Source organism: Miscanthus floridulus, chromosome 10 (assembly GCF_019320115.1).
Source record: "Miscanthus floridulus cultivar M001 chromosome 10, ASM1932011v1, whole genome shotgun sequence".
Taxonomy (NCBI): domain Eukaryota; kingdom Viridiplantae; phylum Streptophyta; class Magnoliopsida; order Poales; family Poaceae; genus Miscanthus; species Miscanthus floridulus.
The window spans coordinates 87,649,693-87,675,105 of NC_089589.1; the positions used below are offsets into that span (position 1 = coordinate 87,649,693).

Genomic DNA, 25,413 nt, shown 5'->3' on the forward strand with positions numbered 1-25,413 from the left:
GCTCTATTCATAATATTACACACAATGAGTTCTCAAGCTATATGCTAACAAATATTACAACTTAAGATTAGATAATAGTTCATCGATATACAAAAGCACATCAAGGCTATCCCAAGAGTCTGTCAGGCACCTCTCTAACTATCAACTTCGCCAGCACCTAATTAGCATCTAGTCATACTATACATATTGATTCCAAAAGGGTGCAGCAAAAACAAGACCCCATCAGCCATAATCAAAAGATCATGTAGCTACAATCATCCATAATCAGGGACCACCAAGATCACCACCAGATAAATGGTTGAACACCCAACGCTCAAGGTATTCTTGACCCATATTGATAAGGAAGCTACGATGAACTTGAAATTCTGGCTTGCAAAGGTGCATTCCTACTGCAAGCCTATCATCCGGTGCTAATGCGATCTTCTTGAGCATATCCCATAGAGGACCATTAGGGTATGGAGGAGGTGCAACATGCACTGGTTTTCCAAGGTTCTGTTGGATACCACGCAAAGTATTGGTTATCTCCACATCCATATCATCATCGGCATAGGCAGGAGATGGTTTTGTGTTGGACTTACTGGCCCTACCAACCCGTGCAGCAGCAGGTACTGTATTAGACTTGCCAAACCTTTTAAAATTTCTCTTGTTAGGCTTCATGGACTTCACACTAGATGAAGAAACTTGAGTGCTAGCTGTAGCAAGGGCAGCCACCTCCTGACACTCATCACTATCAGACTGTAGTTTGTCTGAGTCTTCCCCATGTGCATCATTTGTGTTATCATAGTTAGCCATATCATTCAGCATGTCAAGTCTCTCAGTATCATCTTGGTCTAGATCAGCTGCAGTGGAAGGGTCTTGCATAAAAGAACCATCAGCTGTGCTGCCACTAAATAATTCTTGCAACTTGTCAAAGAACTGAATTGGTTTAGACAGAATCCCACGGTCATTTGCCTGCATAAAAACAATAAGAATCATTTATAATAATGCATGTAAGATGACTACTTAGGCAGGAGATAATTACCGAGAGTTCGTTCAAAGTAGACTTGGAAAGAGTCACCATCTTGGTGTCATCATCCCAGCCACCGCCACTCTCATTCATATGCTTAGCCACAAGTCCCCAAGTATCCTTATGCCGCCTCCAGTGGCGATGAACTTGCTCCACAGTATAGGTAGTGCCATATTTAGAGTTCACTGTAGATGTACAAGCTGTGTGATGCATCTTCTTGAAAAAAGTTTTTGGAGGCATCGCCAACTTCTTCTCAATGTACCAATCAAGGAGAAATTCAGATATAGCTGGAGGCCAATTTGTAGCTTTTGCCCTTGGATTTGAACCTGCAGCTTTCTCACCTCCCTTGCCCTTAGCATTCATGCTACTTTCTCCTGTATCCATTGTCAACGAACTACAGAAAAATATTGTAGTGAAGAAAACAGCAAGCAACAATACATGAAAATATTTTGATGAAGAAAACAACAACCAACGGTATATATATTTTGCTAATTAATAATAAGTCTTACAAGCTAAATAATACTTTATAAATGTATTACACCGTACAAGTACATATATGTTGCAACAATAGTACATAGCATAGTGAATTACATCAATATTCAGTCCACATCAAATTAGCTAGTTCATCTCGCTTAGCCACCCATTGTCTGTTTTCTGCACCTTGATCTATTGCTACTCTAGTTGACCTAGGCAAAGTATTATACCAGAGTTCATCATATATGATGTCATCAGGACCGTTGTCTAGGATCCAATTGTGTAACATACATCATGCTATCACAATCTTCACCTGTATGCTAAAGGGAAAATATGGCTTGTTTGCAAGAACTTTAAAGCGATTCTTTAATGTCCCAAATGCTCGCTCAACAGTTGTACGAAGAGAGGAATGTCGAAGATTAAACAACTCTTGTGGTGTTTCTGGATATCTCCCACCCCCATACTCCTTCAAGTGATAGCGAACACCTCTATAAGGTGGCAATATATCCGGTCTCACTGCATACCCCGCATCAGCTAAGTAATATTTTTCTACAATACACAAGATGACTGCTTTATTGCCTCATCAAAACTTAGTGTATGCCTTAAATCATTTGGACAAATATGCTAACCTTCAAGAAATGGAATTCCATTTTAACTTTTAAGGGCGGCCCTTAGAACTACGAAGTCATGTGGTGAGCCCTCCCATCCAGCAAGCACATATGTAAACCGCAAATCAAAGTCCGCGGCTGCTAGCACATTTTGAGTTGGGTAACCTTTACGACCTCTAAACCTGTTAACTATATTTTCAGGGACAAATGCGGGGATATGAGTGCCATCAAGTGCCCCAATACAGTCCTATATTGCAAGGAATTTTTATTAGTGTAATAAACTAGCCATCAAAAATAAAATATTAAGAATTGTATGTTTTGTAGTATACCTTAAAATAAGGGTAGAACCACCTAGGGCTACTAGTTATCTTTGAATGGGTCTCTACAGACCTAAGTTTTATCATATCTTTGGCAAGGGAACATAAAGCCATCAAGACCTCACTGAAATACCAGCTTACGGTCTCGCCGGATCTCTTGAAATATAAGGCAATCACACAATTTCTCAAATTGTGGCCAACCGTATGCAGAAACATAGCTAATTGTTCTTCAACCGAGACGTGTATAGTATCCCTAAGTAGACCAGAATGACGCAAACCGGAGGAAAGTTTCCAGAACACAGCTTTCCTCATCCGAAGTTGACGGATGCAGTTTTTATCTGTTCCATTATATAGTTCATCTAGCCTTGTTTGCCTCACCAAATCTCTGCTCACCAAGGGCCTATATTTTATTGGCAGTCTTCTAGAGCGAAGACGCCTACGTCGCCGCCGCCATTGGATAATGGCAATGACAATAGATAGGACACTTAACATGCGAGCTCTTTGCTGGATAACATAATCGGAAATGTGGTCTTTATCCATCTAAGCATCATATGAGAAAATGTAAGAAACAAGCAAGTTGGTAGTTCAGACATGCATGTCGTCATTTTCTAAAGCAACCTGTACAAAGTTACTACTTTAATAAATATACATTTTGCCACTCACTTTCTAATCCTCCAGATAAAAGTGTACTAGCTAGCACCATTGGATGTCAGTACGCACATGCTAAAAACTCTACTCTCCAATACTATAAGAAAATCAATATGCTTATCACGGAGAAATGTACTGGGAGAGGATAAAAAGGATCTATGTACGCACAAGCTAAAAAAAAATGGAGTCTCACGTGCTACAAGAAAATCGATCTGATTAGCATAGGGAAAAAATGCATTTGTATACATCAACCTAGAAAAAACTGCAGCCATCATTTGGACATAAACAAGAATGATAGATCAAGCAAATCAAGAAAATAGAAACAGATTTTGCTCACCTTTTTGAACCAGATCTAAGATCAGTACTTCTTGAAGTCAATGAAGAGTGAAGAGAGGAAATAATAGAGCAAACCACCAGATCCACAACATAGAAGATCACCCGGTAGCATCCTTCATCGCCATGGAGTCCAATCTGTGATTTCCCCACTTATGAAGAAACACCAACGAGACAGAGAGAGAGGGAGGGGGAGGGAGGGAAGAGGAAAGGAAAAAAGTGAGGAGAGGATAAGACAACGGAGGTTTACACGATCATTAAAGCCAGACAGCTTGGCTGGACTCCAGGCGGTCGATTTTCTACGCCTGGCACCCGGCACCCACGCCAGGCATCCACGCTAGGCAAGTAAATCCCAGGGCTCGAACCAAACAACGTCCAGGCAACCTACAGGCAAGGGTCCGGTCCTGGCAATTTTAGCCAGGCCTGTATCCAAACGAGCCCTAATCGCAGCTGCATCGATTCTGGCTGCACGTCCGGTTCGCCAGGGAGCTCTACAACCTGGCCAAGCTCTGGCACAAGAACCTCGTGCAGCTACGCGAGTGGTGCACGAACCACGGCGAGATGCTCGTCTATGACTACTCCCCGGGGTCCAGCAGCAGCATGCTACGGATTTGCCCTAGGAAATCCATGGATCTGCTCTCCAGATCTGGAGTTTTGATGGATTCAGATTCTGCAGCGGAGAGGTGTTTGGCACAAAAAAAGAAAGATCTAGAGCTGATTCTGGTGGATCTGCAGCATTAGGAGCTATCCCAAACAGACACTATATGACGAACTGAATATGTATGCACTACAATAAAACTGAATATATGTATGCACTACACTAAAACAAGTAATTCTTGTCGACACTTTTAAAGTGACCTTTAATCTCAAATCAAAACATACTTTATATCAATGGATAGAGAGGGAGCACATTGCATGCTTATGATTATTTGCGCACGTATATACGCTTTTTTAACATAACAATAACGATATACTATTTCTTATCAAGTGAGGAAGTTCCACACCTTTTGTCTTGCATGGACTAGGTCAGCACTTGAAACTCCGAAGTCGCCAAGTGGACTTGTAAGTTGCAAGTAAAGCAAGCTCGGAGCACTAGTAAAATCCAAAAGCAAGCTCCAGCATTTGAAATTTAAACCGCCTTGATCCCCGCGCTCGTCGCACGTGGTGGATCGTCGCCACGTCTCTGGAACTACTTGATCTTATGGAAGGAAGGCTTCATCCACTTGCATGAGAAACTGTTTAACTGGCAAGTTCTAGCAACAGTCAACTTCAAGAATGAAGCTAACGGCATTGTTCTCCTCCATTATCCCTGTGACTAAGAATTTCTTAACTGATTGCATCAACATGGTGATTCGAATTGTTGATGAGCAGCAAAGTAGGCCGGCAACTCGTAACAGGGTGGTGTACATATGTACATATAATATTGATTCATTTATAGGCCGTATATAGTAATAATGAATCATAGATAGGCAGGCAGTCATCGAGCTGATGCCCTCAATGTCACAGACATGGGAGCCCCACTGTAATCAAATGATTACTGACGACGTCCTAAACAGGCATTATATTAGACGATGGATTATTATATACGGATATAAACTGGCATGTGGCAGTTTTAACGTGCTAGGTAGACTTTTGCATTAGGAAGCACCTAACTAGCATAATTTTCTTCTGTACATGGTACAAACAGAATATATTGTTCAACAATCAAGAGAACAAATCCTGATTTTGTGGGGCCTACCCACTTGTTGCTACAATATTAGACGGAACAATGAATCTTCAATATGTCATACATTCCACCTAATGACAGGTGGGTCTGAGCCGCTTCTGCACTTGTACTATGTCCGTTCCAGACACTTCGGTTGGATTTTATTATCATTTCGCGACTTGGAGCGCCGCCGCTGCTGCCACCGTCGCTGGTCGCCTCCCTCTCCTCTCCGGCATATCGCCGAAGGTCGGAGGAAGTAGAAATCTATCATTTTAAATAAATTTTTTTTAGTAGATCGAGTCTGAGTTAAGGTTTCTCCATACAAGTTTCTTGGTATTGAGATTTATATCCTCCTCCTCTCCGGCAACAGCGAGGGGCAGAGTGGAATCGTTTTTCCATAGCGGCTCTATTGAAGATGAGGGTGACAACTACGGCATCAGCATCTTCACTGATCTAGCCACGATAAAGGACTAGAGAGAATAAATTTTAGATCAATTTTTCTTATTCTTCGGTGGCAGAAAAAAGAAGGAAGACACAAGAAACGAGAAGTTTCTCAACTCCGCCTACATGAATGTTAGCCATCATTCGTTGGTCATCTGTTCTCAGGCCTTTTACCGAGTGTTTGCCTGTGCGGCCATCCATATTGCAAAGCGTCGTACAAGTTTAGTTTTGAGATCTGAAGTTTTTCACAGCTCGGTACAATTTAGATGAAAAATTAGTTTCTGGATATTTATAGTGTAATTCAGAGTGCTTGTAACATGTTGATGTACCCAGCTATTATCTAGTATAATTCTTCTTTCGTTGAAAAAAATCTAGACTAATTTAAAGAGCCCCTAACATATACTTCCGGTGCTCCGGCCGCTGTCGCCGTAACCAAGGTCATGCACCATACATCGAGCCATCTCATTAAAGTAGGACATAGATGATGAGAACATCACTTCTTCAAATATAAGCCAAGGAGACGAGGAGGACCAGCGTCGGCGTTCAACTCGTCTACACCATGGCGATGGCCCAATCCAATTTAAGTTGGAGTCCATCTCAGATTCCAGGAGCAGTTCCGGATAAAATCAACGCCAAAGACATATACAGACTCTGTTTTCAATGATTCACATATGGACATAAAGCTAATTTCATAAGAGAACCAATAGCCTTGGTTTCACATCAAAATTAGAGTCAATGGAACTGTCGAAAAAGTCAGTATCCGAAATCTACCAGGATGCTGTGACACCTTCTTTTGGTCCGTTGGGCCATGTATCGTTTTAGAGCCTATTAAGGAACGCGTCCAGGGGTGATCATCCCAAGACACTATATTTAGCCATCAGCGCTCTCGTTAGGGTTTGAGTTTGGTTTCATTCTTGTTTTCTTCGTAAAACAAACATTGTTCGTTGTACTTGTATAGCCAAGATTGACTGCGATGAACCAGGGCCTCTGTTCTTGATCTTGTTCGCCTGAGTTGACTAGTCATTTAGAATCATGACTTGAACCTTCTAACAGATTTATACGCTTCATATTTACTTGCAGTTTCATATTGCATTTATCCCATTCTTGCTTGTGTTCTCAATTCTCTTGCAGGAAAGACTTCTCGGTGAGGTCAATCACGTTGTACATGGTTAATAACCAACGGAGTAGTGGTGTAATGGTTGTGTGGATCTGAATCAGACTTGGTTCGAAGCCTATATCATGAACGTTGAGTTCTCCAACAATCGAAGTTACTATACCTATTGGAAGATCGAAGCCCTATGCTCCTATAAAGCATCCCATTGCCTCATGTACCGCGCGCTTTGCCCGTGTTGTTAGTCGCCGCCAAGCTAGAATCGATTCATCGATCAAGTTTCAATGACAAATCTAGCATGGCAAGCCAAGGCGTTCCAGAGGTGGTTGAAGGGACCGTGACGCTTAAGAGGGGGGGTGAATTAGGCAACTTAAAATACTAACTCAAAACTATGGCCTCTTTTTCTAACCCTAGCAAAACCTATGCAATAGATAAGCTATCTAGATGTGCAACTACGGTTTTGCTAGTGTGTTGCTATCTCTACCGCAAACGTAGTAAAGTAAGCAATGTAAATGCGGAAGCTAAAGAGCAAGGTAGAGATATCCAAATTTCCGTCGATGACTCCGGTATTTTTACCAAGGTATCGAGAAGCGCGCAAGCTTCCCCTAGTCCTCGTTGGAGCCCCTCGCAAGGAATCCCTCACAAGGGCCAAGTTCCCGGTCTGGTAACTCCGTGGATAGCCTTGGGCCTTCTCCACACGCAAGTGGGTCTCCGACGTGCCTTCCAACAAGCCTCTCCCGGATGCTCCCCGCCGTCTTCACTATCAAGCTTCCAGCTAAAATGTCGCGGGCCTTGTTCCCTCTGGTACACGGTGGCGGCCACACCACAAACGCGGTTGGTGTGATCTCACAAGACTTCAAGCCCCTCTGATGTACAACACTTGTGCTCGCAAGCACGGGGTGGCAAGAGGTATGCAAACCTCACTTAAACACTAGGCAAACACCTAGAGCAAGCGCATAAGCGGTGGTCTAATCAACCTAAGCACTTCGCAAAGCAGTTATGCTAATCACCTAATAAAACACTACACACTATACATGTGGAGATCACTCAAATGGTGTATCAACACTCTTGGTATGTTTCCTCAGCTCCACTCACCTCAAATGGCCGGTTGGGGGTTGTATTTATCAGCCCCACTGAGAAAGTAGCCGTTGGGGTTGAATTCCCGCGAAACTGCTACTGACCGGACGCTGAATCGTCCTGACCGGACGCGTCCGGTCGTCTCGACCGTTGAGCCGGCAATATGCTGATCGGACGCTGGCCAGCGTCCGGTCGCCTGCCACTGGACGCATCCGGTCGCAGATGTGCTGCTCTAGAACCTTTCTGTACTCGATCGGATGCTGCGTTCCTGCGTACGGTCGGTTGCCGCCAGCATCCAGTCCTTGCATCCGGTCGCATATTTGTCGAGCCACCGGTCTAGCGTCCGGTCGCGCTTCCAGCGTCCGGTCGCCTTTGCGAGCTCGTTTCTTCACGATCTTGCGTACGGCTTGGTTCCTATCTTCATGCTTGGACTTTGCTTGATATCTTGGGTCTTTTCTTGTGCTCCTAAAGTCTTGCTTAAGGTGTTGATCATCGGATCATCACGTCGCCTTCGTCCAAGTCACGTCTTGCACCCTGTTGGACTACAAAACAAACACTTGCAAATTCATTAGTCCAATTTGGTTGTGTTGGTCATCAAACACCAACATCCAAAGTAAATGGGCCAAGGGTCCATTTTCCTTACAATCTCCTCCTTTTTGGTGATTGATGCCAACACGACCAAGGCAAGCAAATAATAAGAATTTGGAAGTTAAAAACTACCTACTTGCTAGGATGCAATGCAAAAGGGCAAGTTTATTTCATACTTAAAGATACCAATTGAAATCATATAAGATATTTAGGGATACCAATTGAAGTCAATTGTAAGATACCAATTAAAACTTTTATTTAAAAGCTTGTCTTGCCCTTGCAAATGTCCCCATGTGATATTATGGATTAAAGCCTAGCTTTCTAAAAAAATTCTCCCATTACTTAGACTAATCCATAATTTACTTTCCTCCCTTTCTCGGACCATTACCACTTGTAGACATCAACTTGATGCTTGCCTTTGGTCCTTCAATTTCTCCCCCTTTGGCATCAAACACCGAAAAGGAAGACATTAGTAGCACAAGGGAGGGTCAAATTTCATGATCCTTTGTATAAGAGTGAAATGGATCACAAAATTTGACTCTCACATTATATAGACTAAGCTCCCCCTAAATATATGCATACATATGGAAGAAAGCAAAGCATATGCATAGTAAGCAAGTTATTGTACAAGGGAGTTTAATCTATATAATGCATGGAGAAAGCATATAAATATGAAATGAAATCAACATGATTAGCCAATTGAAGAATAATGCTTAACTCCGGGGACTCCAATTTCCTTACATTGAGACTATTATACATGTGATAGGTTTGAAAAATTGATACCATTTGAATAAGTGATAGTCTCAAAGCATCCAAGTTGTAGAATTACTCCCCCTAAATATGTGCATACAAGTGTTGAATACTTGTACCATTTGTGCACATTGATTTAAGAATCAAAATACCACTTGAAAGATGATATTTGGGAGAGATTATCCACAATTTGAACTTTGGCACATATTTGATAAATAATTGTAAAGCAAGCTATGTGTCATGCTTCTAAACAATTTTAAACCATGTAGGTTTGCCCCAAGGGTTAATAATGAAACCGAGCAAGCCAAACATATGATATACCTATCGAATGCATGACAAAAGATTAAGCATGTAAATGCAATCATAGGCATGAAATATAACTAGATGCTTTAAGAGTATATCAATTGAAAAACAAAACCAATTGAAAGTAATGACATCTAGTTACCTAACATGGGAAGGGGAATTTGGGTCCATTGTATTCACTAACCTACTTGGCAATGACTTTGTCCATCATGATGCACCCCATGAAATGCACTCAAACTTTGCCAAGTCTCCAAATTCCCCGACGTCCAATGGACTTCTCACTTCCCTTTTGGGATCCAAACCTTCTTGGTGCTCTTCATGTTTGAAATGATTTCCTTTGGCACCCAAAAGCGTTTGACCCCATTGTTGGCTTGCTTGTTCACCTTGATGGCCACCACCTTGTCATTTTTCTTCTTCTTCAAGAGATAAGGCGTGGAGGCCTTCTTGTCCACCTTGTTGGTGTAGGTGTTGGAGAGCTTGCTTGTTTGCTTTTTCTCCTTCTTTGCTCCTCCCCCATTCTTCACCTTGCACTCATAGGATTTGTGGCCTTCTTTGTGGCACACGTAGCAAACCATGGTTTGTCCTTCATCAAGCTTCTTCACTCCCTTGATGGTGTTATCTTGATGAAGTTGGGTTTGCTTCGCCTTGCCTTTCACTTGAGTCAAGTCCTTGGTGAGGCGAGCTACTTCTTGCTTGAGTTGCTCATTCTCTTTTGCAACCTCTTGTGTGCATGTATCTACAATCACTTTCTCAACACAAGCTTGGTTGCACAAAGATGAGTCTAAACATAAATCATTGCAAGAGGTAGATGCATCCTTTTTAATTATGTCATTTCTTTTAGATGCCTTGGTGGGGGTATTTTTGACGGCATCAAGATTAGCAACTTTATTTGTTAGCTCATCACAATGTTTGCACATGATTTCCATTTTAGCAAGCAAACTTTGATAATCATTTTGTGAGCTAGCTAACTTTTCTTTTAATTTTTCATTTTTCTTTTCAAGTTGCTTATCATTAATTGTGCATGCACTTGTTGTTGCACTAGCCTCAAGTTGCTCAATTTTAGTAGATAGTTCAACATTGAGATTTACAAAGTTTTCATATTGTTCAAGCAAATTCTTGTATGCTTCTTGTGAACTACCTAGTTCTTCTTTTAAATTTTTGAGCTTCTTTTGTTGACTAGTGCAAACTTTAGCATATTTAAGATTTTGTTGCACAATTGTATTGTAAGAAGGCAAATCATCATCACTATCACTCTCACTAGAGGATGAGCTTTCGTTACCTCATGCCATAAGGCACACACAAGAAGAGCTTGATGATGAGTGCTTGTGACCTCACCTCTTGTGATGGTTTTCTTCTTCACTTGAACAATCATCCCATGGCCTTATTGTTGTGAGGGCTTTGTTCTTGCACGCCTTCTTCTTTGTCTTGGGTGTGGGCTTGTTTGGACAAACTTCCACAAAGTGCCCCAACACGCCGCATCCATAGCATCCCCTCTTTCTTTGCTCGTTTCTTTGATTAGTGAAAACGAGGTCTTGAATTTGGATGGGCACACCCTTGACATTGAGCCTTACGATCATCTTCTCCACCTTTTTGATAAGTTTGATTGATTCTTCATCAAGGTCAGAGGTGGAGGAGGAAGATTGATCATCATCACTTGATTCTTGTTCATCATCATCACCATCCCCATCTTCTTCTTCTTCACTTGAGGAGCTTGAGCTTGAGCTTGACTCAACTTTCTTGCCCTTCATCTTTTTCTTCTCGCTACAAGCGAGAGCTTTGCCTTTGCTTGATGAAGATGCTTCTCCTTGACCCATCTTGCGTGACATTTCAAATGCCACTAGCTTGCCAATGACAATGCCCGGAGTCATGATGCTCAAGTTCTCCATGTTGTGAAGGATGGTGATGATGCTTGCATATTTCTTTTGTGGTAGAATGGAGATGATCTTCCTTACGATGTCCGCATCATCTAGCTTTAATAATCCTATTGAATGGAGCTCATTGATAATTAGATTCAATCGAGAATACATATCATGAACAAGCTCATCATCATTCATAGCAAAGGAATCATAATTTTGCTTGGCTAGACAATGTTTTTGCTCATGGACATTACTTGTACCATCATGGAGCTCTTGGAGTTTTAACCAAATTTCATGTGCCGTATTTAAGGTGAACACTTGGTTAAACACATCCATGCTAAATGATTCAAACAAGCAATTCTTAGCTCTAGCATTGAAATGTATTTCTTTTTCGTCACTCTTTGTGGGTTTTTCGGGATTCTTGATGGGTTTCATCCTGTCACGAGTGACTCTCCATACACCCAAATCAACTGCCTCAAGGTGGCAAGCCATTCTAGCTTTATAGTATGGGAAGTTAGTGCCGTCAAATTATGGAGGCCTAGCGGTATCCATCCCAACTACTCTACAATAGCGTCGGCTCAACGGCGGTTAAGCCAAAGGTCCAAATATGAGCCAACCGGCTCTGATACCAATTGAAGTGACCGTGACGCCTAAGAGGGGGGGGGTGAATTAGGCAACTTAAAATACTAACTCAAAATTATGGCCTCTTTTTCTAACCCTAGCAAAACCTATGCAATAGATAAGCTATCTAGATGTGCAACTATGGTTTTGCTAGTGTGTTGCTATCTCTACCGCAAACGTAGTAAAGTAAGCAATGTAAATGCGGAAGTTAAAGAGCAAGGTAGAGATATGCAAACTCCCGTCGACGACTCCGGTATTTTTACCGAGGTATCGAGAAGCGCACAAGCTTCCCCCTAGTCCTCGTTGGAGCCCCTCGCAAGGAATCCCTCGCAAGGGCCAAGCTCTCGGTCGGGTAACTCCGTGGATAGCCTCGGGCCTTCCCCACGCGCAAGTGGGTCTCCGACGTGCCTTCCGGCAAGCATCTCCCGGATGCTCCCCGCCGTCTTCACTATCAAGCTTCCGGCTGAAACGCCGCGGGCCTTGTTCCCTCTGGTACACGGTGGCGGCCACACCACAAACGCGGTTGGTGTGATCTCGCAAGACTTCAATCCCCTCCGATGTACAACACTTGTGCTCGCAAGCACGGGGTGGCAAGAGGTATGCAAACCTCACTTAAACACTAGGCAAACACCTAGAGCAAGCGCATAAAGCGGTGGTCTAATCAACCTAAGCACTTCGCAAAGCACTTATGCTAATCACCTAATAAAACACTACGCACTATGCATGTGGAGATCACTCAAATGGTGTATCAACACTCTTGGTATGTTTCCTCAGCTCCACTCACCTCAAATGGCTGGTTGGGGGTTGTATTTATAAGCCCCACTGAGAAAGTAGCCGTTGGGATCGAATTCCCGCGAAACTGCTACTGACCAGATGCTGAATCGTCCTGACCAGATGCGTCCGGTCATCCCGACCGTTGAGCCGGCAATATGCTGATCGGACGCTGGCCAGCGTCCGGTCGCCTACCACCAGACGCGTCCAGTCGTAGATGTGCCGCTCTGGAACCTTTCTGTACTCGATCAGACGCTGTGTTCCTACGTCAGGTCGGTTGCCGCCAGCATCCGGTCCTTGCGTCCGGTCGCATGTTTGTCGAGCCACCGGTCCAGCGTCCGATCGCGCTTTCAGCGTCCGGTACAGCGTCCGGTCGCCTTTGCAAGCTCGTTTCTTCGCTATCTTGCGTACAGCTTGGTTCCTATCTTCATGCTTGGACTTTACTTGATATCTTGGGTCTTTTCTTGTGCTCCTAAAGTCTTGCTTAAGATGTTGATCATCGGATCATCACGTCGCCTTCGTCCAAGTCACGTCTTGCACCCTGTTGGACTATAAAACAAACACTTGCAAATTCATTAGTCCAATTTGGTTGTGTTGGTCATCAAACACCAACATCCAAAGTAAATGGGTCAAGGGTGCATTTTCCTTATAGTGGTAGTAGGAGTGGAGGCAGAAAGAGACCCCAGAACCCATCCAATCCCTCTGCCTTGTCGTCTTGTTGATCCCCTCCTTTCCTAAAAAAGTGGCCTCTTCCGTGCTCCTGCCCTAGCTCCAAGGCTTGTGACTCCTTGTCGCATATCCCCTCCTAGTGTAGTGCCGACCAAGCCTGACCACCATGTAGACTACAACTACTGTACGTAAGGGCCCTTAGGTTCACCGTCTATCTGCAAAGAAACCTGGTGCTGCCAATCTCTAGTAAACCGGGCACACCATAGGTAAACTGCACAATGGTGCACAGCGTCAGCGTCAGGGCTAGGAGCGACGGGGAGAGAGATGAGAGGAGCCGATATATTCTGAGAAGTTTCAGGAAGAAGTAGAAGCTGGATATATATTTGGTTGCCTGGCTTCGGACGAGAAGCAGGAGAATCCAATGAGAAGCTGGATAAGGTAAGGAGAATCACGAGAAGCCGCTTTCGGTAAAATTTGCTTTACGAAATCTGGGTCGTCGGATGGGAAGATTGAACGGCTAACAAAATTTAAGGTGACATGGCAGCTGCTTCCTTTTGAGTTTTCCGCTTCTAAACTTTAGCTTCTGTCACATCGGATGTTTGGACATATGCATGGAGTATTAAATAGACTAATTACGAAACTAAATGCACAAATTGAGACAAATTTTTTAAGCCTAATTAGTCCATGATTTGACAATGTGGTGCTATAGTAACATATGCTAATGATGGATTAATTAGGCTTAATAAATTGGTCTCACGGATTACCTGTAATTTGTTTTATTATTTGATACCCCCGTGTGACACCCCTAAACTTTAGTCTCTGAATTCAAACACCCCAGAGTCAACTTAATAGCCACTGGTAGAGAACCGAGCTTTACTCCCGGTGGGGAACCCCCTCTAGTCCCGGTTCCTCACCCGGGAGCAAGCATCCGGGACTAAAGGGGGGGTCCTTTAGTCCCGGGTCAGGAACCGGGACTAAAGGAGGACCTTTAGTCCCGGTGGGTAACACCAACCAGGACTAAAGGTGCCTCCTGACATGCCACGAGGGCCGGCACCTTTAGTCCCGGTTGGTAATACGAACCGGGACTAAAGGTTTTTTTTCTTTTTTTCTTTTCTTTTCATTTTTTTGTTTTCTTTTCAAAATAGGTTTTCGAAGTCGTATTGTACGCTGCTAATTATACATTTATACGCGCATATAGTATGTTTCGGTTCAAGCACAATGAACGTATTAAATCACACAATTCAAGCATAGAAATATATATATATATATATATATATATATATATATATATATATATATATATGCATGCATGCATCATATATATATTTACATGCATGCATGCATATGTGTATTTTACATTATATTATTTCATGTGCATATATTACAAAAGATTGCATTATAGTTGTTGTGACATAACAAGTTTCCTCTCATCCTCTAGCTTGGCTTCAATGGCAGTGTTGGGTCGAAGTAGAACTTGCCCTTGGAATCGATGACCTGCTCATTAAAAAATCCGGCTATAGACTCTTGAATTGCTTTGATTTGGTCTTGCCGTATGACCTTTTCCTCCAACCATCGAGTCTACAGGTTTGAATTAAAGGAAAATAAATTAATATATGTACATATATATATAAAGACATAGTAACACAATCAATAATAATAATTAAATGAATATATAGTGTATTTTTAACGTACTTTGAGTCTCTCTGTAGGAGTTCTTTGGGAGAGCACCTTGATAAACTTGCAAACATAGTAACCACAGTAGTTGTTCCCCTGTTCCTGCCTCAGACACCACTTTACGAGAAAAAGATTTGTCATCCAATCTGGTGATCCGGTGAAAGCTATATGTTTAATTAATAAAGATGATGCGATTCAGGGGACTTACTTTCAAAGGGATTACATTCAGTGGCGCTTTGCATTTTTCCATGTGTTGCTTCTCAATAAAGGTTTTCCAAACACTGCCCAATAAAAAATTTGCCATGTCATCAGATATAGTTAATCATCATGTTTGTGTGTATATATAGTTGCTAGAGATCCCGAAATTACCTCTGGATAATATCTATCATATCTTGGTAGTCTTGTTGTGGTTTTCTCATCGAGTCATAGATTATCAAGTGACTTTTCACCAGATCGATGTCCATCAATATCCAGTGATTGCTGCATGTGTTTATAGGATATAACGCATAACACTCATTAATTAACTAGAATCAACATATGAGCCATTAAGGCTATGATCGACATGATTAACATTCACTTGAAGTTATAGGGAAAGAGTATATCCTTCTTGTGGCGTTGGTTCACTAAGAAGTTCATGATGTTACTCTCTGACTCAGACTTCCAATTAGTCTTTGGAGTAATTGGGTCTTTGAATACTATATGGGGATCAACAAAACCAATTTCATTGCAGCCTTCCTTTCTGAGCTCTGTCATTGTAAATCTACATATATATAGTACTTGTTAGGATAATTTATATGCATATACACACATATGATGAGTTTAATAATAGATCGAAAGAATTATTACTTACAGGCAATAGCAGCTAATGATAACTTTGTCCAGAGAGGTCAGGTGGCATAGTTGATGAAATTCTGCAAAGTCAACATACATAACATCATCGCCACGGAACCAATGTTCGTCTCTAATTCTAACACCAATGCAGAAGTCTCCACTGGTAGACGCCTGCATGTACCACTTGTTTAGCAGGTACATTTGCGTCCCCAGATCAGATAAGGCTTGAGGGTTGTATAGACTCTGGCCTAGTACAAATTTTTTCTTCCAAATATCAACCTCCGCCGCACTCTCAATGTTTCCATCACCAAACATCTGGTAAAGGTCGAGACCAGTCTCATCAAGAAATTCACCAAGGTGATCCAAATCGACATCCGGAGGTATGTTTGCCTGATGCATTAATCCTAAATTCGAACCATATTCATTACCAACAACTAGCGGGGGGATTGATTGGTGCGCTTGTTGTCTGAGTTGGGCAACTCCTTTCCCTGCCCGCTTCTTTTTCTGTGCCGCCTCAATTGACTTGGTGAGAGTGTGGTCATAGTCTGATAACGTTGATTTGGACGGCTTACGAGATTCCCGCTGTTGTTGCTGGTAAGAAGTCACCTTTTTTCTTAGAATATCTGGAGCTATGAAGAAGTACGGTTTCTCCGGGTTTCTCCTTGCTTCTTGATTCATTTTAAGTTTGTCATAGAATCTAGACATGTCTTTTTTATATGCATTAGTTCCTTCTTCCTTCTCTTCAGATATTATTTTGGGAATAGCCCTTGGTTTCACGGTGGCTTTCTTTGCAGGCGGGGACTGGTTCTTCGTTTGAGGGGCTGGCCTCTTGCTAGGCTTCTTGGTAGGCGGGGGCGGGGGAGGCATTGGAGACCTCCTTGGAGGTGTTGGCAGCGGCGTTGGAGACCTCCTTGGAGGTGGCGGCTGCGGCATTGGAGACCTCCTTGGAGATGGTGTGGATGTAGCCTCGTCTTCCAACACAATGTCATCGTACAGAGCACTATGATGATCTGGCGATTGAACAATTGGATTTAGGTTGGGGGAGGATCTGCTACAAAAAAAGGAATGACATATTATTATGAGCAGATTGTTAATTATTTAAGCCAATACAAATTAATGATGTAGTGTTTTCATCCGCACGTACCTATGGTGAGGTAGTTCAGGAGGAGGTGGAGCCGACATCCCTGGAATGATGATGTAGCGCTTGCGCCATAGAATGAATGTCTTCTCCGCTTCTCCTAGAGTCTTCTCGCCATCACCTCCAGGAATGTCAAGAGGCAAATCACTAAAACCTTTCTCAGCTTTATCTACCGAGATGGTAGCATATCCTTCTTGGATTATATTCCCATGAATCCTTGGTGTCTTGGTTCGATCGATAGGATTAACAAGACCGATAGCCACCTTGATTGTGGAATTCTCCTTCGGAATGTGTAGCTCACATGTTGTACAAGGTTCAGTGACGTCATCCACAGGGAAGCGCAGTCCTGTGTCCCCTTGATTTGGTATCTCTGTGGAAGCGCAGCTGCTTTTCAACTGAACAGATTGGCTAATGTTGATTCCTGGCTCTGATGCCTGCTTGCTTACACTCACTGCTATTTGCACTTGCCTTCTGATTTCCTCCTGCATTCTCGCTTCAAGGTTTTTTTTCTGCTCCTGTGCTTCACGCACCGCTTCCTCCAACCTCTAGAGCCGTTGTGCCTCTTCTTCCTTCTTTCTCTGGCGACTTCTGTAGGAAGGTCTGTCCTGAGGGAATCCATGCTCCCATGAGTCACTTCCTTTGCCTCTAGTTCGGCCACCATGTTCAATAGTCCTGATGGTGTATGTCAGCTCATCCTTCTCTCTGTTGGGCCTGAACGCACCACTAGCAGTAGCTCTCTGAGCATAAAACAATCTTTCTGCTGCTTCTTGCAGTCTTGCGCCATAAACAGACTTCCCTGTCTCCTGGTCTAGTGTTCCCCCATGAGCGAAAAACCAATTCTTTGCACGTTCTCCCCACTCGAGTGATTCTGGTCTGATACCCTTGGCAAGAAGGTCTGCTTCCATTTTGTTCCACTTCTTAATGGCAGTCGGGTAGCCACCTGATCCCAAGGTATGGTGGTATGTCTTCTGTTGGGCATTACATTGGTTCTTTATCACCCGACTCACACCCTCTTCCGAAGTCTTGTACTGTACAAACTCATCCCAATAGGGCCTCTGCTTTGAGATCGGGCCTGGGACAGTAAAATTTGGTGCTATGTTCTTCTTGACATACGTCGTGTATAGGTGTTTCTTCCAAGTCTGAAACTGGGTGGCCATCTTCTTCATTGCCCAATCCCTAACTTGCTCCTTCAATTCATCACCATCTATTATATCATCATAACCATCTGTTTGGAGCGTGAAATGTACTAAGACATCATTCCAAATTAACGCCTTGTCACGATTGGAGACAAAACTGATATGAGGAGCATTGGTCTTCTTCTTCCACTCACGGGTACTAATCGGGAGCCGGTCCCGTACAAGGTAACCACAGTGGTGCACAAATTTCATTTTATTCGCCCCCCCCCCCCCCCCCGGTTCTCCTGTATCCACATTGAACTCCGAGATGATGAAGCGACCCTCCAATGGCTTTTTGGGACCTCGAACATTTTTACTCTTCGTTGTAGTTGTTGATGTCGATCCAGAGGGCTACAAAACATAAACATTATTTTTAATGTCATGAGCACACATAAGACATATGATAATATATATAGCTAATAATAAAAAATATATACTTGGCCAGTATGTTGTTGCTCATTTTGTTCAAGAGCTAAGTACTGACTCCCATCATCTGCATCCTCTTGCACGTTATTTTTAGCACCATCATCGCCGGCAACTTGAGTGCCAGTGTTGATCAAATTCATCATCAACTCCTCCTCATCCATATTTCTCGGGTCAGCCATCTAGCTTCAAAAAACAAAACCAATATATAGTACGTCAAATCTTTGCTTATTACATGCGTAAAATCTACGAACAATATGCATTATTAAATCTTGCCCCTCGGTCATGGACGCAATTCGCCACACTAGGACGAACTATGTCGGTACTAGGGCGAATTAGGGCTATACATAAACAGCCGAGGGCAAATTGCGTCGGTGACTAGGGCGAACCACGTCGGTGACATCAACAGCGCGGTTCGCCCTGGTGTGATTGTTTAGCATTAACGATAACGATAATACGAATGTTGATCAACTAGGCCACGAGAAAGGGCGGTGTGACAAGAGTGGCGGTGCTCCACTCTGCCGTATATATGTCTGTACACATGGGTGAACGAGGGCGGCGGTGCTCCGCCGTATACATAGAAACGCATGGACGAAATGCATATGAATACAAATGACGTATATATACGTGTCGGCGCGGTGGCCGGTGTGCTGACGACGATGACGTGAGGCGGGCCGGCATGCTAACGACGATAACGACGTGAGGCGGGCCGAGGTGGTGTCGGTGCGTGATTGTCTGTAGCCATGCATGCAAGTCCAACCAAAACTGCTAACATCATCACATGTGATATTTTTGATAAACTAAAAAACGCTTAGTTTACAAACTGGGTATCAAAATTGAGTTCCTATTTGACCATTATATATCCTACAACAAATCCTTCAAAAAAAAGACCCTACATGAATATATTTGGATAAAATTTCGTTAACAAACATTGATCTATGAAGATAGAAAAAATTCTTCTATTGAAACTGCATCTTGGAATAATGGCATATCATATAGTGATGAATATATGGCGGTTGATGGGCTGGATCATTTTCAGCTTTAGTGACAACGACAATGGTTGCCATCCTGAGGAGTTTGTAACGAAAGTTCATTAGCGGATGGTTCGTAGCGTTGTTTCCAAATAATATATAGCGTGTTTATTATACAAGCCATGGATTTACATCGATCTAATTAATTTCTAAAGTAATTTCATTGGTGGTCCTTAATTAAACTTGTCAACACAGAACTCAATGACCTCTTCTGTTCCATAGCCCTTGGCGATGCTTCCTTCTGGGCGAGCACGGTTGTGAACATATTTCTTTAGGACTCCCATGAATCTCTCTAAGGGGAACATGTTGTGTAGGAACACAGGACCGAGAGTGAAAATCTCCTTGACTAGGTGAACTAGGAGGTGTGTCATAATATCAAAGAAGGAAGGAGGGAACACCAACTCAAAGCTGATGAGACATTGAACCACATCATTCTGTAGTTTAGCTAGATCAGTTGGATCAATTGCCTTCTGAGAAATTGCATTGAGGAATGCACATAGCTTCACAGTGGCTAGACGTACATTTGGAGGTAGAATTCCTCTTAATGCAACTGGAAGTAATTGCGTCATGAGAACATGACAGTCATGGGACTTTAAGTTACAGAATTTCTTCTCTGGCACATTTATAATACCCTTTATATTCGAGGAGAATCCAGATGGTACCTTGATGTTGTTTAAGCATTCAAACATGATTTCCTTCTCCTCTTTGCTTAGAGTGTAGCTAGCAGGACGTAAGTAATGGCGTCCATCATCTGTCTTCTCTGGATGCAGGTTGTCTCTTTCTCTCAAACAACGCAGGTCCTGTCGTGCTTCAAATGTGTCCTTAGGCTTTCCATACACACCCATAAAGCCTAGCAGGTTCACACAAAGATTCTTCGTCAGGTGCATCACGTCGATCGAGCTACGGACCTCCAGGACTTGCCAATAGGGTAGGTCCCAAAATATGGACTTTTTCTTCCACATGGGTGCGTGACCGTTAGCGTCTTTCGGAATAGGTTGGCTTCCATGTCCTTTTCCAAAGACGACTTTCACATCATTGACCATATCGAGTACATCCTCACTGGTTCGGTTGCGAGGCTTGGTCAGGTGGTCTGCCTTCCCTTTAAAATGCTTGCCTTTCTTTCTTACGGGGTGATTTGTAGGAAGAAATCGACGATGGCCAAGGTACACGACCTTTTGACATTTTTTCAAGAATACACCTCTAATATCACCGAAGCAGTGTGTGCATACATTATATCCCTTGTTTGACTGTCCTGAAAGATTACTTAGAGCAGGCCAATCATTGATTATTACGAACAACAATGCTCGCAGATCAAAGTGTTCCTGTTTGTACTCATCCCACACACGTACACCTTCTTTATTCCACAAAATGAGAAGTTCATCAATAAGTGGTCTCAGGTACACAACGATGTCATTGCCAGGTTGCTTCGGGCCTTGGATGAGCACAGGCATCATAATGAACTTCCGCTTCATGCATAACCAAGGAGGAATGTTGTAGATACTTAGAGTAACAGGCCAAGTGCTATGACTACTGTTCTGCTCTCCAAAAGGATTGATACCATCTGTACTTAAAGCAAACCTTAAGTTTCTTGCGTCATTTGCAAACTCCGGGAATTCTCTGTCGATTGCTCTCCACTGGGACCCATCAGCAGGGTGTCTCAACATATTGTCTACCTTACGGTCTTCTTTGTGCCATCGTAACAATTTTGCATGTTCTTTGTTTCTGAACAGACGTTTCAAGCGTGGTATTATAGGAGCATACCACATAACCTTGGCAGGGATTTTCTTACGCGGACGTTCGCCCTCAACATCACCAGGGTCATCTCGCCTGATCTTATACCGCGACGCATGGCATACCGGGCATGCATCTAATTTCTCGTACTCTTTGCCACGGTATAGGATGCAGTCATTAGGACATGCATGTATCTTCTCTATTTCTAGCCCCATAGGACAGACAACTTGTTTTGCTTCGTAGGTAGTGGCGGGCAATTCATTGTACTCCAGAAGCATCTTTTTTTGAATTTTTAGTAACTCTCCAAATCCCTTGTCAGATACACCATTCTTTGCCTTCCATTGCAGCAATTCTAGTGTGGTTCCCAACTTTTTCTGCCCTGCATCACAAGTTGGGTACAACAATTTCTTGTGATCTTCTAGCATCTGCTCGAACTTGATCTTCTCCTTTTCACTTTCACATTCTCTTTGTGCATCACGAATGACCTGACAAAGATCATCAGCCGGCTCATCTTCTACGGCTACCTCTTTTTCAGCTTCTCCCATTGCAGTATCATTGAAGCACGCACCATCAGGAATAATATCATTGTCGTCCCATTGTTCTTCTTCACCTTCTTCCATTACAACACCGGTTTCTCCGTGCTTTGTCCAACAAATATAGTTTGGCATGAAACCCGACTTGAACAAGTGTGAATGAAGAGTCCTTGAGCAAGGATATTCCACCGTTTTCTTACATATGGCACATGGGCAGCACATGAAAACCGTCGCGTTTGTTTGCCTCGGCCGCACGTAACAAAGAATGCACGCCGTCAATGAACTCTTGGGAGCGGCGATCAGCATTATACATCCAATGACGGCTCATCTGCATTATATGACATAAATATCATATTAAAACCTAGATCATAATTAATTATTTATACAACATGCGTGCCACCACAAAAGATACAAATTTATGAAAGCATCGCTACAATGTAGACAATCCCAACTACCACTAAAAGAACTAAAGCTAAAATACATTTCAGGAGCACAAGGATTTCGCGACCAATCTCAACTAAAACAGACAGATCCCCTGATTGTGCAACATCTTTGGGCTTCTTCGGCTGGATCACTGCCTCATTAGCCGCCGTATCTGTCTGTTGTGCAAGATATTTTTGCACGAGTTCAACATACTCTTCCTCCCAGTAGAAGCCTGAACATCGTCCACTGCCATCCCACTGAAATTAAAACAAAAAATTAGAACTTTAATCACAACCATCATGAAAATAGGTATAAACTAACCATAATCATTAAATACAATAAAATAACTCACATTGCGATCCGGACACTTGTAGAAGATACGATCCTTGTTGGGACCCTCCTTCTTCACTCGGTACTCCATCACAATCTTCGTCTCATCACGACACTTGCCGCATGGAATGAGAGGAAGGCCCGGCCTAAGTCGCTTTGGAAACCTATGAGAGGCCGAGGACCCGGAAGCAGTTGCCATCTACTCTCTATACTCATTTTTTAATACACTATAAATTTCTCCTTTTATAAACAAATAAAATTAACAAACTATAAAATTATCTAGCTCCTCCTTAACGTCCGTTACCGCTCGGCAGAGAACATGCTCGCCGAAATGAACACGGTCCACTAGTTCAACTAGTACGGATTTTCTATAATTTTCTAACTATTTTCTAAGTTTTTCATTTCATAAAAAGTTAAAATAAAAAGTACGGTGATTGACAGACTACTGCGACGATATCGGGACATGTGAATAAATAATCATCCGTACTAGTTGAACTTGCTTACGTGATCATCTCGGCGAGCATTTCTCCACCGGACGGCACCGTACTTGGTCAAGGAAGAGCTCCGATTCTACGAGGAAGGGAACACGGTCTCCCACGACCGTTGTCGCTCTCCCTCGTAGAATCAAAGCTCCTCCTTGATGTCCGTTACCGCTCGACAGAGAACATGCTTGCCGAGCTGAACATGGTCCGCAAGTTCAACTAGTACGGATTTTCTATAATTTTCTAACTATTTTCTAAGTTTTTATTTATATATACTATGTTTAGGTACGGTGATTGACAGACTACTGCGACGATATCGGGACATGTGAATAAATAACCATCCGTACTAGTTGACCTTGCTTACGTGATCAGCTCGGCGAGCATTTCTCCACTGGACGGCACCGTACTTGGTCAAGGAAGAGCTCCGATTCTACGAGGAAGGGAACACGGTCTTCCACGACCGTTGTCGCTCTCCCTCGTAGAATCAAAGCTCCTCCTTAACGTCCGTTACCGCTCGGCAGAGAACATCCTCGCCGACCTAAACACGGTCCGCAAGTTCAACTAGTAAGGATTTGCTATAATTTTCTAACTATTTTCTAACTTTATATTTATATATACTTTAACCTTCTTTCATGTAAATATGCAAGCTTGAAGTGATTTTGAGCTCAAATTGCTTACAAATGAAAAAAACCACAATAAAGAACCATAAATATATATAGTGAACAAAATGGCATAAGAAAATGGTAAAAAATGAGAGTATGAGATTAGTAACCTTTACAACTGAAGAATCGACGGAGGAATCGAAGAAATCGACGGAGGAATCGAAGAATGGATGGAGGAACAATGGAGGGCGGGAGAAAGCAAGAACACTACTGCAGTGAGCTTCAAAATGTGCTGAGCTCGGGCTCGGGGAGGAAGGAGGAGGCGGCCGATTTATAAAAGGAGAACATTTAGTCCCGGTTGATGGATCCAACCGAGACTAAAGGTAACTTTCCAACCCCAGGCGCAGCCACGGTCCGGGAGTAGACCTTTACTCCCGGTTGGAGCCACCAACCGGGAGTAAAAGTATACCTTTAGTCCCGGTTGGTGGCTCCAACCGGGACTAAAGGTCCCTGCCACCTCTGTCTGGCGCAGTAGCCGTTGGGCAGGGACCTTTAGTCTCGGTTGGATCCACCAACCGGGACTAAAGGTATATCTAGTCCCGGGCGCAAAAAATCCCGGGACTAGAGCCCATTTTAGCCGAGGATTAAAGGTCTGTTCTCTACTAGTGAGCTCATACGAACTTAAAAATAAAAATAAAAATGAAGTAACCTAACATGCTAGTGTATAAAAATGGGTAAGTATATAGACACATGAATCATAAGAAAATGTGTGAGTTTAGCTCTTCATTTAGAGCTAGTTTACATTCTCTCGCAATCTTGCCAAATAAAACATTCTACGAGCTAGCTACTTCAACACAATTGGAGTTGCCATTGCCCATCTAGCTCTCTCTCTCTTTCTCTCCCTTGTCCCTTGATCTAATCCAGAATTCTAGAGACAACCATTATGTTCTTCTCTGTAGTAACACACGTATATATTTTCTAATTAGGCTTATAGATAAGAAATTATGGTTACAGCCCCGTGTGGTGTGTGGTTAATAACAAAGTGCTAATGTGTAGGAAACGATGGTCGGCAGTCACCAACACTACGTCATGGGATCGTCAGTAGTTCACCAGTCACTACTTCACTAGATGGGCAAAGGTAACCACCAAAAACTTCAGTCTAGCAAAGGTCATCGAGAGTGTAGAACAGTAGATCGATGCAGAGCTGACAGCAACTACAGGGCTGACGAGTGAGAAATGTGTATGACCGACCGATCGGTGGATCAATGCAAGCCACTGCTGGTTGCCAACATTGTGAAAAGGAAGCAGGCAGGCACTCGACAGTTATTACCAAAGATTGGAGGGCAATTTTATCTGCCACTCCGTAACTACCAACAGCTCCTTCACAAGCTTGCAATAACTGGTCAACAGTCTCACGGTCCTGGGAAACCCGCCGGTGCCAGCAGCATCTTCGCAACACGTTTGACGACAGGAGCGCGTATTCGTTGACAGGGGGTGATTAGATGTCTCTGAATGGCAAAACTTTTGCCTCTAAGACCGTCTCCAACGGTCCGGACGCAAAAACAAGAGGCATTCGATGTTTTGGGTCGCCCACAGCTAAAGGGTTACAGACCCAAAACTTCACTTCTCCAACGAGCGACACAAACGAGAAGCCGAGCGCCGCCCGCCTCACCACATCGGGCCACTCCTCGCCGTCCTTGCACGCGCCGCCACGGACCCGCCTCGCATGAGCTGGAGTTGGTGACTCCTCCCGCTTCGTCAT

The 25,413-nt window shown here is 43.2% G+C and overlaps 1 protein-coding gene and 1 pseudogene across 1 annotated transcript; both read right to left on the minus strand.

The window, feature by feature from the left end:
• Nucleotides 1-264: 264 nt before the first annotated feature.
• LOC136488995 (uncharacterized) lies at nt 265-1,374 on the minus strand. The gene is made up of 2 exons (XM_066485754.1): nt 1,022-1,374; nt 265-951 (listed from the first exon to the last, which is right to left on the minus strand). The coding sequence occupies exons 1-2, from the start codon at nt 1,367-1,369 to the stop codon at nt 265-267; spliced, it is 1,035 nt and encodes a 344-aa protein (XP_066341851.1). The 5' UTR covers nt 1,370-1,374.
• Nucleotides 1,375-1,598: 224 nt separating this feature from the next.
• On the minus strand, nt 1,599-25,413 carry LOC136488996 (protein ALP1-like; annotated as a pseudogene).

Bases quoted from the DNA above. Each gene is read 5' to 3' on its own strand.
- LOC136488995 (XM_066485754.1), bottom strand. From the start codon at position 1,369: ATGAATGCTAAGGGCAAGGGAGGTGAGAAAGCTGCAGGTTCAAATCCA. The intron at 952-1,021 runs GTAATTATCTCC...GTTTTTATGCAG, and splicing joins CTACTTTGAACGAACTCTCG to GCAAATGACCGTGGGATTCT.